This window comes from Salvelinus fontinalis, chromosome 28 (genome assembly GCF_029448725.1).
Source record: "Salvelinus fontinalis isolate EN_2023a chromosome 28, ASM2944872v1, whole genome shotgun sequence".
Lineage (NCBI taxonomy): Eukaryota > Metazoa > Chordata > Actinopteri > Salmoniformes > Salmonidae > Salvelinus > Salvelinus fontinalis.
In genome coordinates, this window is record NC_074692.1 from 21,513,878 (window position 1) to 21,528,685 (window position 14,808).

Genomic DNA, 14,808 nt, shown 5'->3' on the forward strand with positions numbered 1-14,808 from the left:
CTCACCTGGGTTAGGGCTCCTCCATTTAATCCTGCCTCTCTGTCTGGATTAAATAGACCTGATAATGTTGTTACAGTAATTCAGTATTAATTTTAGTACTGCAGTGCAGAGTGACATTTGATGTGGATTAGCTTTGAACTAATACGGTATCATTTGCATTCGATGCCACTACTCTGCATTTTTATATTACAGTATGACTGTGGGGTTGTATTCATTTAGTAGATTAACATTTCATGTTTACTATAGATTTGTGCTGGCAACGGAGGTACAAGTCCTGACTCAGCCTTTCCTGCCTATGGCCTTGAACTTTCGTCCCTTTGTCTTTTAATTGCCCATCTCCACCTGTCTACAGTACTTCCAAATATTCTATGAAAAAGTAACATGCATCAGAACATATAGAACTTTATAAAATATTATATTAGTGTGTAGAGTTTTGTTGTAGATGAGTATCGGTGTACCATATACAGTTGGATCATGGATGTACAGCACATTTGTTGTCCTAATGTCTTCGGAGAGACTAAACTACAGCTGAATCTGTGGTCAGTGTGTGTAGACTGTGTTAGAGTGGGTATTCAGCAGGGTATGAAGGGTCAGTTCAATGTGTGTCAGTGTGTGTAGACTGTGTTAGAGTGGGTATTCAGCAGGGTGTGAAGGGTCAGTTCAATGTCTGTCAGTGTGTGTAGACTGTGTTAGAGTGGGTATTCAGCAGGGTGTGAAGGGTCAGTTCAATGTGTGTCAGTGTGTGTAGACTGTGTTAGAGTGGGTATTCAGCAGGGTGTGAAGGGTCAGTTCAATGTGTCAGTGTGTGTAGACTGTGTTAGAGTGGGTATTCAGCAGGGTGTGAAGGGTCAGTTCAATGTGTGTCAGTGTGTGGGGGTGTAGTACGAATAGAGTACATGTCTGACTGGATTTGATAAGAAAAATGCAGCAGGCCAAGCTACATGCAGTATTTTTCTCCCTATGTTTATGTTAGTGCTGACCCTGATGAAGACAGCTTGCCTGTCGAAACGTTGGACATTACATTTTTGCATCTGAGCTCTTAGAGTGTGCGGCTCCCCTTTATTTTCAAGCGCTGACTGTTGTGCCTATTACAGATGGCATGGCATGGCATGTGGTTCTAGAATGGCAAAGGCTGCTGGGGATCCAGAATGTTTTCAAAGGTCAAAGTTGACAGGCTAGTTGTCCTTTCAAATGAAAACAATCTCGAGCACCTGTGTTTATGAATGTGTGAATATGTGTGTAAAAGCTTGACTTGCTTTGTGCGTGCGTGTGTGTGTCACCCAGACGAGAAACCTGTCCCGTGAATTTGCACTCTGAGGAATGCAGTAGCCTTCGTCAGAGACGGCACACACTATTAAATGTCACCTACTACACTAAGTTTCACTTTGGTCAGTAAGACAGAAAAACCTACATTATAAACAGACAGACTTAGTCAAATCACATACTTGACTAACAATGCACAACGCTCTCGTAAAGCAGGAGAAATAGAGCCCCCTATAGCCATAGATACAATGCCTTACAAATTTTTTGTGAAACAGCCTGATTTTAAAATTGATTAAATTTAGCTTTTTTTATCACTGGCCTACGCACAATACCCCGTAATGTCAATGTTTTATCAAAATTTTACAAATCAATTAAAAATGAAAAGTTGAAATGTCCTGAGTACATAAGTATTCAACCCCTTTGTTATGGCAAGTCTAAATAAGTTCAGAAGTAGAAATGTGCTTAACAAGTCGCAAAATAAGTTTCATGGACTCACTCTGTGTGCAATAATAGTGTTTAACATCTCTGTACCCCACACACAATTATCTGTAAGGTCCCTCAGTCGAGCAGTGAAACGCAGATTCAACCACAAAGACCAGGGAGGTTTTCCATTGCCATGCAAAGAAGGGCACCTATTGGTAGATGGGTAAAAAAAAAAAAAAAAAAATAGACATTGAAAACCCCTTTGAGCATGAGTTATTAATTACACTTTGAATGGTGTATCAATACACCCAGTCACTACAAACATACAGGCGTCCTTCCTAACTCAGTTGCCGGGGAGGAAGGAAACCATTCAGGGATTTCACTATGAGGCCAATAGTGACTTTAAAACAGTTACAGAGTTTCATAGCTGTGATAGAAAACTGAGGATGGATCAACAACATTGTAGTTACTCCACAATACTAACCTAATTGACAGAGTGAAAAGAATGAAGCCTGTACATAATACAACTATTCCAAAACATGCATCTTGTTTGCAACAAGGCACTGAAATAATACTGCTAAAAATGTGGCATAGCAATTCACCTTTTGTCTTCAACACAAAGTGTTGTGTTTGCGGCAAATCCAATGCAGCACATTACTAAGTCCCACTCTCCATGTTTCCAAATATAGCTGTGGCTGCATCATGTTATGGATATGCTTGTGATCGCTAAGGACTGGGGAGATTTTAAGGATAAAAAATAAATGGAATGGTGCTAAATACAGGCACAGTCCTGGAGGAAAACCTGGTTCAGTCTGCTTTCCACCAGACACTGGGAGATTAATGAATCTTTCAGCAAGACAATAACCTAAAACACAAGGCCAAATCTACAATGGAGTTGCTTACCAAGAAGACAGTGTATGTTCCTGAGCGGTCAAGTTACAGTTTTGAATTAAAATCGGCTTGAAAATCTATGACAAGATTTAAATGGTTGTCTAGCAATGATCAACAACCAATTTGACGGAGCTTGAAGAATTTTTAAAAGAATAATGGGCAAATATTGTATAATCCAGGTGTGCAAAGCTCTTAGAGACTTACCCAGAAAGACTCACAGCTGTAATCGCTGCCAAAGGTGATTCTAACAATGTATTGACTCAGGTGTGTGAAAACATGTAAATGAGATATTTCTGTATTTCATGTTCAATACATTTGCACAAAATTTCTAAGAACATGTTTTCACTTTGTCATTATTGGGTATTAGGTGAGAAAACATTTATTGAATCCATTTTGAATTCAGGCTGTAACACAACAAAATGTAGAATAAGTCAAGGGGAATGAATACTTGCCGAATGCACTGTATATATGACTCTGGTGTCTGGAGTCCCGTATTTCCAAGCTTGAAAGGAAGGTTGGGGTAAATTGCCTCTTTATCCAAAGACATGTGTTAGACAAGCTCTGACCTAGCTACTGTTAGAAACCCTAATATGTGAATGCTTCCATACGAGGTTACTGCTTGGCTAATGGAAAACACCGCCATAGATTTTAGCTAACCTGGTATTGCCGATACTCTCTTTGTTCTTGATTACAGAAAAGTTATATTACAAATGTCCAGTTGCAGATGGCTCTACAAACAGTAGAGAAAACTGCATACCGATATAACATAACTGTTTGGTCTGACTCTCCTCACACTGATGGGAAGCTTGTCCTTGTGCCATATGAACCTTTGTTTCTCTTTCCTCCAGGAGTTGAACCCCACACCAAAACAACCCTACTTAGACACATGACCGGCAGCAGGAGACAGGGGGAAGAGTGCACATGAAGAGGAGTGTAATAATGGAGATAAAAGAAGATCTGAATGACAAAACACCAACTTCATAATAACGACAACCACAACGGCTACGCCGATGATCAGCACGCACCGGAGAAGGAAATGGATTTACTTGTAGTTTTCGTACTTTTTTTTTTTTAAAGAAACAATCAAAAAAACATTAACTACTAGGCTAGAAGCATGATTTCGTATAAAACAAAAACCAAACAGAGACAACAAAAAAACTAGCAACCAAAATGTGCTTCCTGTTATATGTATCAGCATGAATGACTGCTGGCGCATGGCCTGTCTTTAACTACAGTACTAGGGGTTATGGGAGGGGGGGGACCACTCCCACGTGGGATGGGAGGTCATGATGAGGTGTAGGGAAAGGTGAATACGTCATACATCCCTTTCCTGAAGAAAAAGGGCAGTGTTTGTTTGTGAAACTTCTGAAAAGGGAGTCTGTTAAATAATCTGAATTATCTCTAGGCAAAGGTTTGCTCCCCTCTCCCTGTCACACTAATCAAACTCTTCTAGTAAACAAACATCACCACAGGCTAGTTTCAGCCTTATGTCCCACTGTCCCACTCCAGTAGCCTACACTTAGGATATTGGTGTTGTACATACTATATGCACTTAAATGATACGTGACTGAGTGTTACGTGTGTTTTATGTCTCAAAAACCGAATGCGATGCTGATGATGATGCTGCTGTTTCAGATCTGCCCTGGTTTTCTTGTTTGGTTAACTCTATGTGCATATTCTATATAATCTTGATCTGTGTGGACATAAGAACAAACAAAACAACCTTTGTGTCATTCTGCCTGTTTTATCTGTCAGTTTTTGTTTGTTTGGTTATTTGTTATTTTGTGATTTTCATGTGCTCCCTCCCTTTGCTCCCTTCATCTCACCTAGAGGGCATTATTGGCTTCAGAGACATTTCAAAGTTCTTTGTGTTTTAGGAAGAGGAGTTTCTGTGTTGACTTGCATCCCCAACCTCATAACCAACCTCCTCCAGAGTGGTTTGTGTGTTTCCAAGGTGAATGTTATTGGGGTAAATGCTGGTGCAATTATTAGGACTTTGAATAGACCTTTCCCCTACCCTACAGTATGTGTGCAGCTATAGTCCAGTTTGTCTGGTGGATCCTGTCACCACCATCTCCTGTATGCAGCCCACTTCAGGCACCTATACACCCCATCCTCCCTACACCTCTCCCTGCACTCCCCCGTCCCTCTCAATGTGGATGTAGCAGTCTTGTCCTGTCCCTATCGATGTGGATGTAGTAGTCCTGTCCTCTACCAGCAGGGGTCAGGGTTTCCTAATAATTAATGTTTCCTAATAATTAATGTAATCTCCCCTCTGTTGTGTCTGTCACACAGCAACAGTGTTTCTGTCTGATATCTAAGAAGGAGTTTACAGATCATCTCAGCACCTACCCGTCATTCGATAAGGGTAAATAAGTAACTTGACCACCATAGGCAATAATGTAGCTTTGGTTAAGCTGGTTACAGATGAGAGTCAGCCAGAGAGAGGAACATAGCTACTGAGATTTGTAAGTGTTGGGATTGTAAGTGTTGTTGGCAACTCTCAGAAGTGTAGCGAAGACAGCCAGCCACCAATCACTGTGATAAAAAACTGTAATATTGACCCCACAACTGTGAGCCCACACAAACCCACCCCAAACCTGTCTCCTGTCCTCTCACCCCTCTCATCATGTCTGTACAACCCTACCTTGTTTCCCATCAGAAATGTATTGTTGGATGTTCGTTGAAAAGAAAGCAATAACTTTGGTTGAAGGAGTAGGTCTTTGTGTGTGTGTGTGTGTGTGTGTGTGTGTGTGTGTGTGTGTGTGTGTGTGTGTGTGTGTGTGTGTGTGTGTGTGTGTGTGTGTGTGTGTGTGTGTGTGTGTGTGTGTGTGTGTGTGTGTGTGTGTGTGTGTGTGTGTGTGTGTGTGCACTATGATCCCCTTGATCACTCACTACTTTGACCTTAGATGTACTGTCTGATCAGGAGCAATGCCAGAACCCGAGTAACCCACTTTCTATCCACTTGACCTGCATGGAACATAAAGAATTTTGGTTGTGTAAAGTAGACCAAGGAGACAAATTAGTGGACTGAGTAATTGGTTAGGGTTGTTTGAGAGTTCTCTTGATCCAAATGTTTTTCTCCCAGTCCCAACAGTGTTTGGTTTCTTGTGTGTGATTGTGTGTGTTTGAAGGTTGGGGGGGCAAGTAATCTAACTTCGTACCAGCCATTCCCTGAGTTTTATGCAAGCTGTCAAATGTCTCATTTTCAAACTCATCAAGGGAATGTAGCAACACTGAAAAACAGCTAAAAGTGTCCACTCATTGTTGATTTAAGCCTTAATTACATTCATATTTTACTTTAAGGAAACATTTGAATGGTGTGAGTGTGTGAGTGCATGTGATGAGTCCTCTGATTGTAAGTACAATTGAGACTGACACAGTACAACAGCATTTAGTTTCGACAAATGACAGTGCAGGGTTGAGGGAGGTAAATCGGCATGGGTGTGAAAGTGATATGACACTACTGGTGGACATAACAGAGGCTCTCCAGGCCCTAACCTAATTCATACAAAACGTGGTCACAGTAATGTTACCTCAGTACATTATACCATCCTACATCATATTAGATGTATAGATCATGTTGGCATTGTACCGTAACTGATCTAATACATTACATATCTCATATCGAAGGAAAATGTGTCACAAACACTCCAGCGAGTATATGAATCAACACTCTGCAATAATAATACCTATACATGTAAATGAATCTCCAGTCCAGGTCCATGCTTTATCCGCCTCTGTAGCCACAGATAATGAATGTAAGGTGTTGCTCTGTAGATGATAGTTGAGTAGGAAGGCTAGATGTCAGGCTGTTTGAGTCTATCTACGGAACTCAGGATCTGTTGTTTATCAAAGAAACTGTATAAAACTGAATACTCTTATATATGCATACATATTCATAAGTCAATACCCATCCATGCATAATCAGAACAAGAGAATGAGCAAGAGAAAGAGAACAGATCTTCAGCTCAGTTAGTTAGACAATTCTCTAAGAATACATGGTGGCTTCATTTGCTAGGTTTTTTTTAGATGGCAGGCATTTTTCCTCAACACCGCCCACCCCCATTCCATCCCTGCTCCCTAAAACCAAAAAGAGATTGAGCCAGTTCTAAGGCTTCCTTCCACACAGTGACAGGTAGAGCGGAGGAGTCAATGAGAGGGAGGAGTGGATAGGACTTTAGACTTATTCAAAGTTATAGTGAAAATATCATGAACTGAAGAACTATGGAGGTGACGACAAAAACCAAGTTCATGCAAAAAATATTAACTGTTGCAAAAACTAGAGAACACATATACTCCTTTAGAATGTATTGAAGACATTATTAACGCAATAGCATATTACTCAATACTTAGGAATGCAACTGCGCACATGCACAGAAAATGTTTTTAATATAAATGAATATATATATAATATATGAAAATATATATTTACTTAGAATGCTATGCACCCTTGTCAACAGGATTATAGTAATGTTATGGATGTACTTTTGGCATCATAGCTACCAAGAGACTGTTGAGTTATGGGTAATGCCTGAAACATAGGAAAAAATAGGGGTCTTGTGGGTATTTTAACTTGTTTTGTTTGCTTTTTTTTATTGTTATGAAGAGGTAAAATATGGAAAACATATATAAATGTACAATCCTTTTAATCAAATGAAATCCGATGACATCTATAGATAATTTACCCTGTACACCAGCTCAAATCATTTACAAAATTAATAAAGAAATGAAATGTCCCTGTGTTTGTGTGTGTGAGAGTTTGTATGAGATTAGTATTATTTTACCTGTTGAATGTATGTGGACAATATTAATACATTTCACCGGATGGCCAGAGGCCTATAGCTTGTTTATTTTCAATGGCTCTAAAGTTTTCACAGTTGGGGTATTCTTTCACAGTAGGATATGGTAGGGAGCAGATCTGGCAATGAGAAATTGGTTGTATTATTATGAACGTTTTATTATGAAAGTCCTGGAGCGTTATGTCAGTAATAGCTCAGGATATTGAATAGGTCACCTTTTCTCAAAAGCCATGCATTGCATCCATCATCATATGACTATAATGTTCCTAGAATTTTCAAGAACACAGACACACTGATTAACAGTATCATATTATTACACTGAATTGATTGATGCCTAAATCAGTTTGGCTCACTCGCTATTTTTCCAATTTGGACATTTGTCGATATACTGTATCTAAGAAGCAACACCATCCAACAGTGGGGGGCGATATAATATCAATGAGTGAGTGCTGAGGGTGAGTTTGGAACGTGTGCGAAAGTCCTTTAAATAAAGAACCTGGCCTCTGCTATAGGTTTGCGTGTAGGAATGTGTGACTAGTTAACATTATTTGTACTTATTATTTTATGAAAAGTAGCTAGTTTGCTATTGAACCAAAGCAAAGAACTGATAAAACCACAAAAGTTTAATGTCCAGGATCTTTACGTTGTTTAATTTGTAGATATTAGAAAACGGCCCTGTGTTTTGAAAATGTCTTCGGGCTGTCAGAAAACCACTACTAGCAAGTCCATTCCGACCAGATGGGTGACTATAAACGACGCGGCGCACATGCCTCACGACTACTCCACAACTCCCGGAGGAACTCCGTTCAGCATAACTCCTGAAGGTAACAGTAGCTAGCCTTTATATACCTATATATATTTGTGTGTTATGCCATATGTAACTCAACGGGAAATTATTCGATTGCTAGCCTGATTACTATGCGTTCGAGCTATGCAGGTGCCCCGAACACAACCTCGATGGGTTGTCAAATCTCTAGACAAAGAACAAGGCTAGCAGTCAAATTTCTCTAGCAAAATGTTTGCGGTGCAGTATTGTACACTGACAAACGCATTAACTTCAGCCTGCAACATGCTCATGTCTTCCTCAGTGACTTTGTTTTGTTTCTGATAGCGTGCCATTGTTTGCATCAGCTTGTTAACTATATAGTGTAACTTTTCGTACACCACCACGATCATCATGTACGAGCCGGTGTGAAAGACTTGATATCAGTAGGAATCTTGCTGTCTCGGCTAATAACTGGAAGTAGTGGTAACTTATAGACAACTACAACATAGCTATGAGAGATCGTCACTTGGCTTAATTATTTAGCTACACAAATGTTAGCTAACTAGTTAGAGCTAATGCCTGTAAGTTACAGCAGGGTTTCCCAAACTCGGCCCCGGTTTGGTTTCTGCCCTAGCACTAGGCAGATGATTCAAATAACAAACTCATCGTCAAGCTTTGATTATTTGAACTCCTGGTTTATAGCATGGCACCAATAGAGTGAGTGATTGTTTTTTTCCACCTTTATTTAACTAGGCAAGTCAGTTAAGAACAAATTCTTATTTACAATGACAGCCTACCGGGAACAGTGGGTTAACTGCCTTGTTTAGGGGCAGAACAACTGATTTTTACCTTGTCAGCTCGGGGATTCGATCTTGCAACCTTTTGGTTACTAGTCCAACTCTCCAACCACTAGGCTACCTGCCTTCCCAGCAAATTACCAATGTGATTATGCAATGGAAATCACAGGTTTTCCCTTTTTTTAATTAAGTTAAATGAAAACAGGCAGGGATATGGGTATGATTACCTATAATGATTACCTCTAATTAGACCTAATTGACATGGACTTGTAAGCTTTTTCCTAGATAAGTGTGCACTATATAGGTTCAATTCATATTCTGTTTTATGACAGGCGTCTGCAACATTTCATGCGTTCAAGGATTTGGGGCTTTTATTAGGATCCCCATTAGCTGTTGCAAAAGCCACAGCAATTCTTCCTTGGGTCCACATATAACATAACAATACAGAACAATAATAGACAAGAACAGAGATGCATACATTTAAAAATAGATCATTTGCTGACCGAACACTACATGCATAACTTACACATACCAGTTAACATTTACATACAAGTGTAATGAAGTCAGATAGGGGAGAGGTGTCACTTTATTTGTTTTTTAAAACCATGTTTGGTGTTCACTTGGGCTGTCTGAGATGGAAGGGAGTTCCATGCAATCATGGCTCTAAAAAGTACTTTACCTGAATTTGATCTGGACCTGGGGACTGTGAAAAGACCCCTAGTGGGGTAAGTTAATTTTTGGGGGAATTTTCATTTTAATGCTGCTTATAAAAAGAAGAAGCGATGCAGTCACTTTCTTCAACTTATAGCCAAGAGGCTGGCATGCATAGTATTGCTAAATGCTAATTAAACCAAATGTATTTTGTTCTCTCGGTCTCGTAATATTGACTGCGAAGACCTGCATATTTGCACATTAAAGGGAGCCTAAATTGAGCAAGTTCCCCAATCAAAATACTTGGGTATTTTGATTGACAATAAACAATAAACACATTGAAAAACTGACCAAAAAAAGCAGAGAAATAAGATTGGTTTCTTTTCAAGTAATAAATCCTGCCTCACTTTGGAAAGTAGCGCTCTGATTACAGTGAAGAGCAAGACTGGCTGCTCTGTTCTGGACCAGCTGCAGCTTTCTTAGGTTGTTCTTTGCAGCACCTGACCATATGACTGGGCAATAATACCGATAAGATAGAACTATAGCTTGTATCTCTTTATCATGGACAGACCATCATCTTTACAACCATTGAGTTGTAATTGAACCATTATGCTTTGACCAAGACAGTTTACAATCTAAGGTAACACCAAGTAGTTTAGTCTAATCATCTTGCTCAACAGCCACATTATTCATTATCAGATTCAGCTGAGGTCTGTCTATAACTTAAGGAATGCTTTGCACCAAATACAATGGGTTTTAGTTTGAGAGATGTTTAGGACTAGTCCCCCATTCTAAAACTGAACAGCTCTTTGTTTAGGGTTGCAATTATTTTATTTACTTAAGGCTAGGTATGTCATTAGTAAAAATAGAAAACAGTAAATGCCCAAGAGAGCTGCGACACACCAACATCAACTTTTTAAAAAAAATTTTTTACCTAGGCAAGTCAGGCAAGAACAAATTCTTATTTACAATGATGGCCTACCGGGAACAGTGGGTTAACTGCCTTGTTCGGGGACAGAACAACTGATTTTTACCTTGTCAGCTTGGGATTCGATCCAGCCACCTTTTGGTTACTAACCCAACGCTCTAACCACTAGGCTTATCTGCCGCCCCACTTGTTGTATTCATAGGATGCATTATATGCACATGCATGTGTGGTTACATCTGTGCAACAACTGACATGAGTCCTTTCATATTGTGTGAAGCAGGTATAGCAAGCAGGTAGAGACTAGAGTGCATTGCAAAGTAAAAGTATCTGACATTAAGTCGTTCCAGAGAACATATTTGTTGCATGATTAATGCATGGATTGCATGATGAATATGTAGGCTGCCAGATCATGTTGCAATTTCTTATCTTTCAGCAGCAGCCGTTTTGCATAAACCCTCTGTCACAAGATGCCATTAACAAATGAGAAACATATAAAGTTTCCTAGAACTTTCAAAGCATTTATCATTTTAAATGCATTGAATGATATGTAAAATATGCAATAACAAGCAAGATATGATGGATAAAAATGTTCCTACTAATTTCCTGAATAATAGTGACATTTGTTTCTTGACATGTGGTGATGTCATGGTGAGCTGGTTAACTCCCAGTGAGGGTCCCAAATGGCACCCTATTCCCTATAGTGATGAGGCAAAAAATAAATCCTGTTACATATTGGGATATTATTTTTGACAATGTATCGTTTTGACAATACCGCAATATTATTTTTTGCGCTAGTTGGCTGTACCTGCACCAAAACCACTGTATTTTTCCTTCAAAGCTTGTTATCCAAATAGGGAGCCAATTTTGTTTTCAGCACTTTTATTTCCATGACTGATAAACACTTGTTTTGCCATGGCTCTCTCTTGTCTCTGCATCAGACATATGGTGAGCAAATTGTTTGGAACATCGAATCGCAATAAAATCACAGTATCGAAAGCCTTGTGAACATGAACGCACAATTCAATACAACAAGATTAATCAAAACAAACACAACTATCACATATTATCTCCTTCAAAATGCCTCTAAACTGTCCAATGGAGACCAGCGAGTCAAATCCCCAGCTCAGTGGAGACCCATGGGTCCTCCAGAACCAGACAGTCCAGAGAGCGGGTCTGAAAGTTGCTGGATCTCCAATTAATATGTGAGCCGAGGTAGTTGGGGATTCTGAAGAACCCTTTTAAATACAAAAAGTAGGCAATGCTGAGCCCTTCTGGTAGTCAGACTCCCAGCCAACAGAACTATACAAAATGCAGTGATGTGTATGAAAATTGTCCCCAGTGATAAAACAGTGTTGAGTGACAGACTGAGTCTAAAGGTTTTAAAACAGAGGCTGCCGCATGTATGTAGACTATATCACCATAATCAAGTACTGGGAGAAGTGTTGTTCAAGCAGTCTTCCTCCTACTTTCCAAAGTGAGGCAGGATTTATTACTAGAAAAGAAGCCAATCTTATTTCTCTGCTTTTTTTGTCAGTTTTTCAATGTGTGTTTTAAGAGAGCTTATTGTCAATCAAAATACCCAAGTATTTTGATTGGGGAACTTCCTCAATTTAGGCTCCCTTTAATGTGCAAATATGCAGGTCCTCACGATCAATATTACGAGACCGAGAGAACAAAATACATTTGGTTTTATTAGCATTTAGCACTAGTTTAAAATCAATAAGCAATTTTTGAATTGAGTGAATGGCCAGCAATTTTTGAAGGTCATGAATGGCCTGCTGTACTGAGGGCACAGGAGTAAATAACTGTATGATCCATGTAGAGATGAATGTTACAGGTTTTAACAGACAAATATTATTTATATAAATAGTGAAGAGAACAGGGCCCAAAATCGACCCATGTGGCACACCTTTCCTAATAATGAAGAAACTACATTTGATACCGTTAGATAGGCAACTTGCAATTTGTTCAATAACTATTTCAAACGCCTTTGACAAGTCAATAAATAAGGCAGCGCAATGACTTTTATGATCTAAACAACACAGCACATCATCTAAGATAATTGTAGCCACTGAAACAGTGGTGTGTCCAGGTCTAACACCAGATGGGTGCTCATTAAGAACAGAATGACAAGTTCAAACCGTTCTAGGCTGAGAGTTGGCATGGGACTTTGTCAAGGCAAGATGGCTTGGAAATTGGACGGTAGTTATCCAATTCAGAAGGATCTCCACCTTTGTGTAGAGGGAAGACTTGTGCCGTTTTCCAGATCTTACGGATAACTCCAGAAACAATTGTCAAGTTAAAACGATAGGTTAATGATTCTGCAATAAGTGGGGCAGAAAGCTGCAGCAAAAGGGGATCAAGTGTGTGAGCCCCAGTGGATTATTTTACATCGCTCTTCAATAAGGCACTTAGTACATCATAGACATCAAATGGTTGAAATAAATTAGGAATCGGCACCTAAGTATTGTAATATCCTGAGGTCCCTTGCAATTCCCACCCCTAATTCCCTATAGAGTGCACAACCTTTGACCAGGGCCCATATATAGGGAATAGGATGCCATTTGGGATGCACTGAGTTCAGTTTCCTGCTCTAATATTAGTCCAAGGTTAACAGGAGGGGTAATGCACGGAGGGCTCCCACGGGTTACTCCTCTGCCTTTTTGCTGAGGTTTGTCCTGTTAGGCCACTCATCAGTAACGTGGGAAATTCTGGCACAGAACGCAGCTGGCCGATTTATATGTAGGCTAGCTTGCCTTGAACCACCCTTTGGTGAGCAGATATCAGTGACTGACTACCCTGTGGACAGAACAGCAGAGGACAGTACAAACAGAACCATTTTGCACCATATATATTTTAAGGATTCATGCAATCCCTACATTTGATCCATTTGTTAATGCCACTAGTTTTATTTATTTTCAGCCATACACATGCATATCAAATCATTGGGACGGTATGTTGATTTATGCACTTGGAGATTATTTTGTAATGAAAAGTACATAAATGTATTATATTTATTATTATCATTATTTATGTAGGGCTTTCACTTCACAGTCACACACGTTCTCAGTGTTCCAAAATATCCAGACACCTGTTGTGAAAAGTATGAAAGAGTATGTGATGTGTGAGATTTCACTGCAGGGAGGTTTCAACCAAATAGGACTGCGGAACAGGATGAGTGCTATGGAGGGATTGTGCTCCTGTTTGATCCGTAACATTTGCATCACTATTTATTGAACATTTCTACCCCAACCTGTATGCACCTTAGGTACAAGAATTATCTACGACCGGCAGTTCCTGCTGGAGTGCCGCACTTCCCCGCTGGCCAGGACTCCCCCGTACTCTCTCCCTGACATCCCAGGGGTCACCAGCCCACCCTCAAAACACATCATCAATGTAAAGGCCCATAACGGAGAACCACTGAACAACAACATCGCGGCACCTGCTGACAAGAGCGCTGGTAAGAACGTGATCCACTCAGGCAGGACAACTATTTACTTGTATCTTAGATATTACTGTGCCAACACAACAAAAACATAACGGAAAACAGTCATAGGAAATCAATTTGTTTTATGGAAAATGTTGTTTTATGAGATAAAATGTTCAGATTTACTGGAAGCTCAATGTTTGAATAATTTACAGGTTTCAATATTTGCCCTTTATGTATTGCCTGTCAGACTCTTTAAATAGGCTATTATATAGGGTCAGTAGGAAATTAACACATGTGTTTTTGTTTGTGAAGGGGATGATGCACAGTTTGAAATGGACATTTAACTGGTGGTGGAATGAGCATTCTAGAGGGATGTGAAACAACTTCACTTACTACCATGATGCTAAAGAAGAGGCCCAGCCAATCCCCTGTCCAGACTCGCTACAATGTTGTCACCCTGTGTTTACAGATGTGTCCATTAGTTGCTGTGTTAACTTTCAATATCAGTGGTGTTGCTACTGTGAAAACTGTTGCCTTACTCTTGTGAACCCAGCAGCAACAGTGAAAAAGACTGCCCAGAGGAGTGGTGTGGAGCTAAAGATTCAATACAATTGTTTTCATTCTTTAAAATTATTTTGACACTCAAATCACCCTAATCATGGGCTACCCACCCTTCACCTCTCTTCAAATACTGCCTTCAAAAAACGTTACATTTTTACAGATAGTCATACAAAGGAATGTTTTTGTCACCTTTGTTTTGAGACAAAATAAATACATTTTCACATGGTATGTAAGAAGAAGAAATAAAGCAAAGAAAACATATATTTGGTAGTAGACTTATTTCCTAAAAGGTAACC

General features: G+C 39.6%; 2 protein-coding genes across 21 annotated transcripts in view; both read left to right on the forward strand.

The window, feature by feature from the left end:
- LOC129826373 (ankyrin-1-like) overlaps positions 1-7,316 on the forward strand; it is a 200,687-nt gene extending 193,371 nt beyond the window's left edge. For all 20 annotated transcript variants that reach the window (XM_055887022.1, XM_055887029.1, XM_055887026.1 and 17 more), the window contains one exon: positions 3,426-7,316. Coding sequence is in view for 2 of the 20 variants with exons in the window: in XM_055887026.1 (XP_055743001.1) it covers positions 3,426-3,467 (42 nt within the window). In the remaining 18 variants the exon portion in view is untranslated. The remainder of the gene's footprint in view (positions 1-3,425) is intronic.
- Positions 7,317-7,827: 511 nt separating this feature from the next.
- On the forward strand, positions 7,828-14,773 carry LOC129826375 (eukaryotic translation initiation factor 4E-binding protein 2-like). Its single transcript, XM_055887042.1, has 3 exons — positions 7,828-8,203; positions 13,790-13,981; positions 14,264-14,773. Exons 1-3 carry the CDS (start codon positions 8,068-8,070, stop codon positions 14,293-14,295), a joined length of 360 nt encoding a protein of 119 aa, XP_055743017.1. The 5' UTR covers positions 7,828-8,067; the 3' UTR covers positions 14,296-14,773.
- Positions 14,774-14,808: the final 35 nt, after the last annotated feature.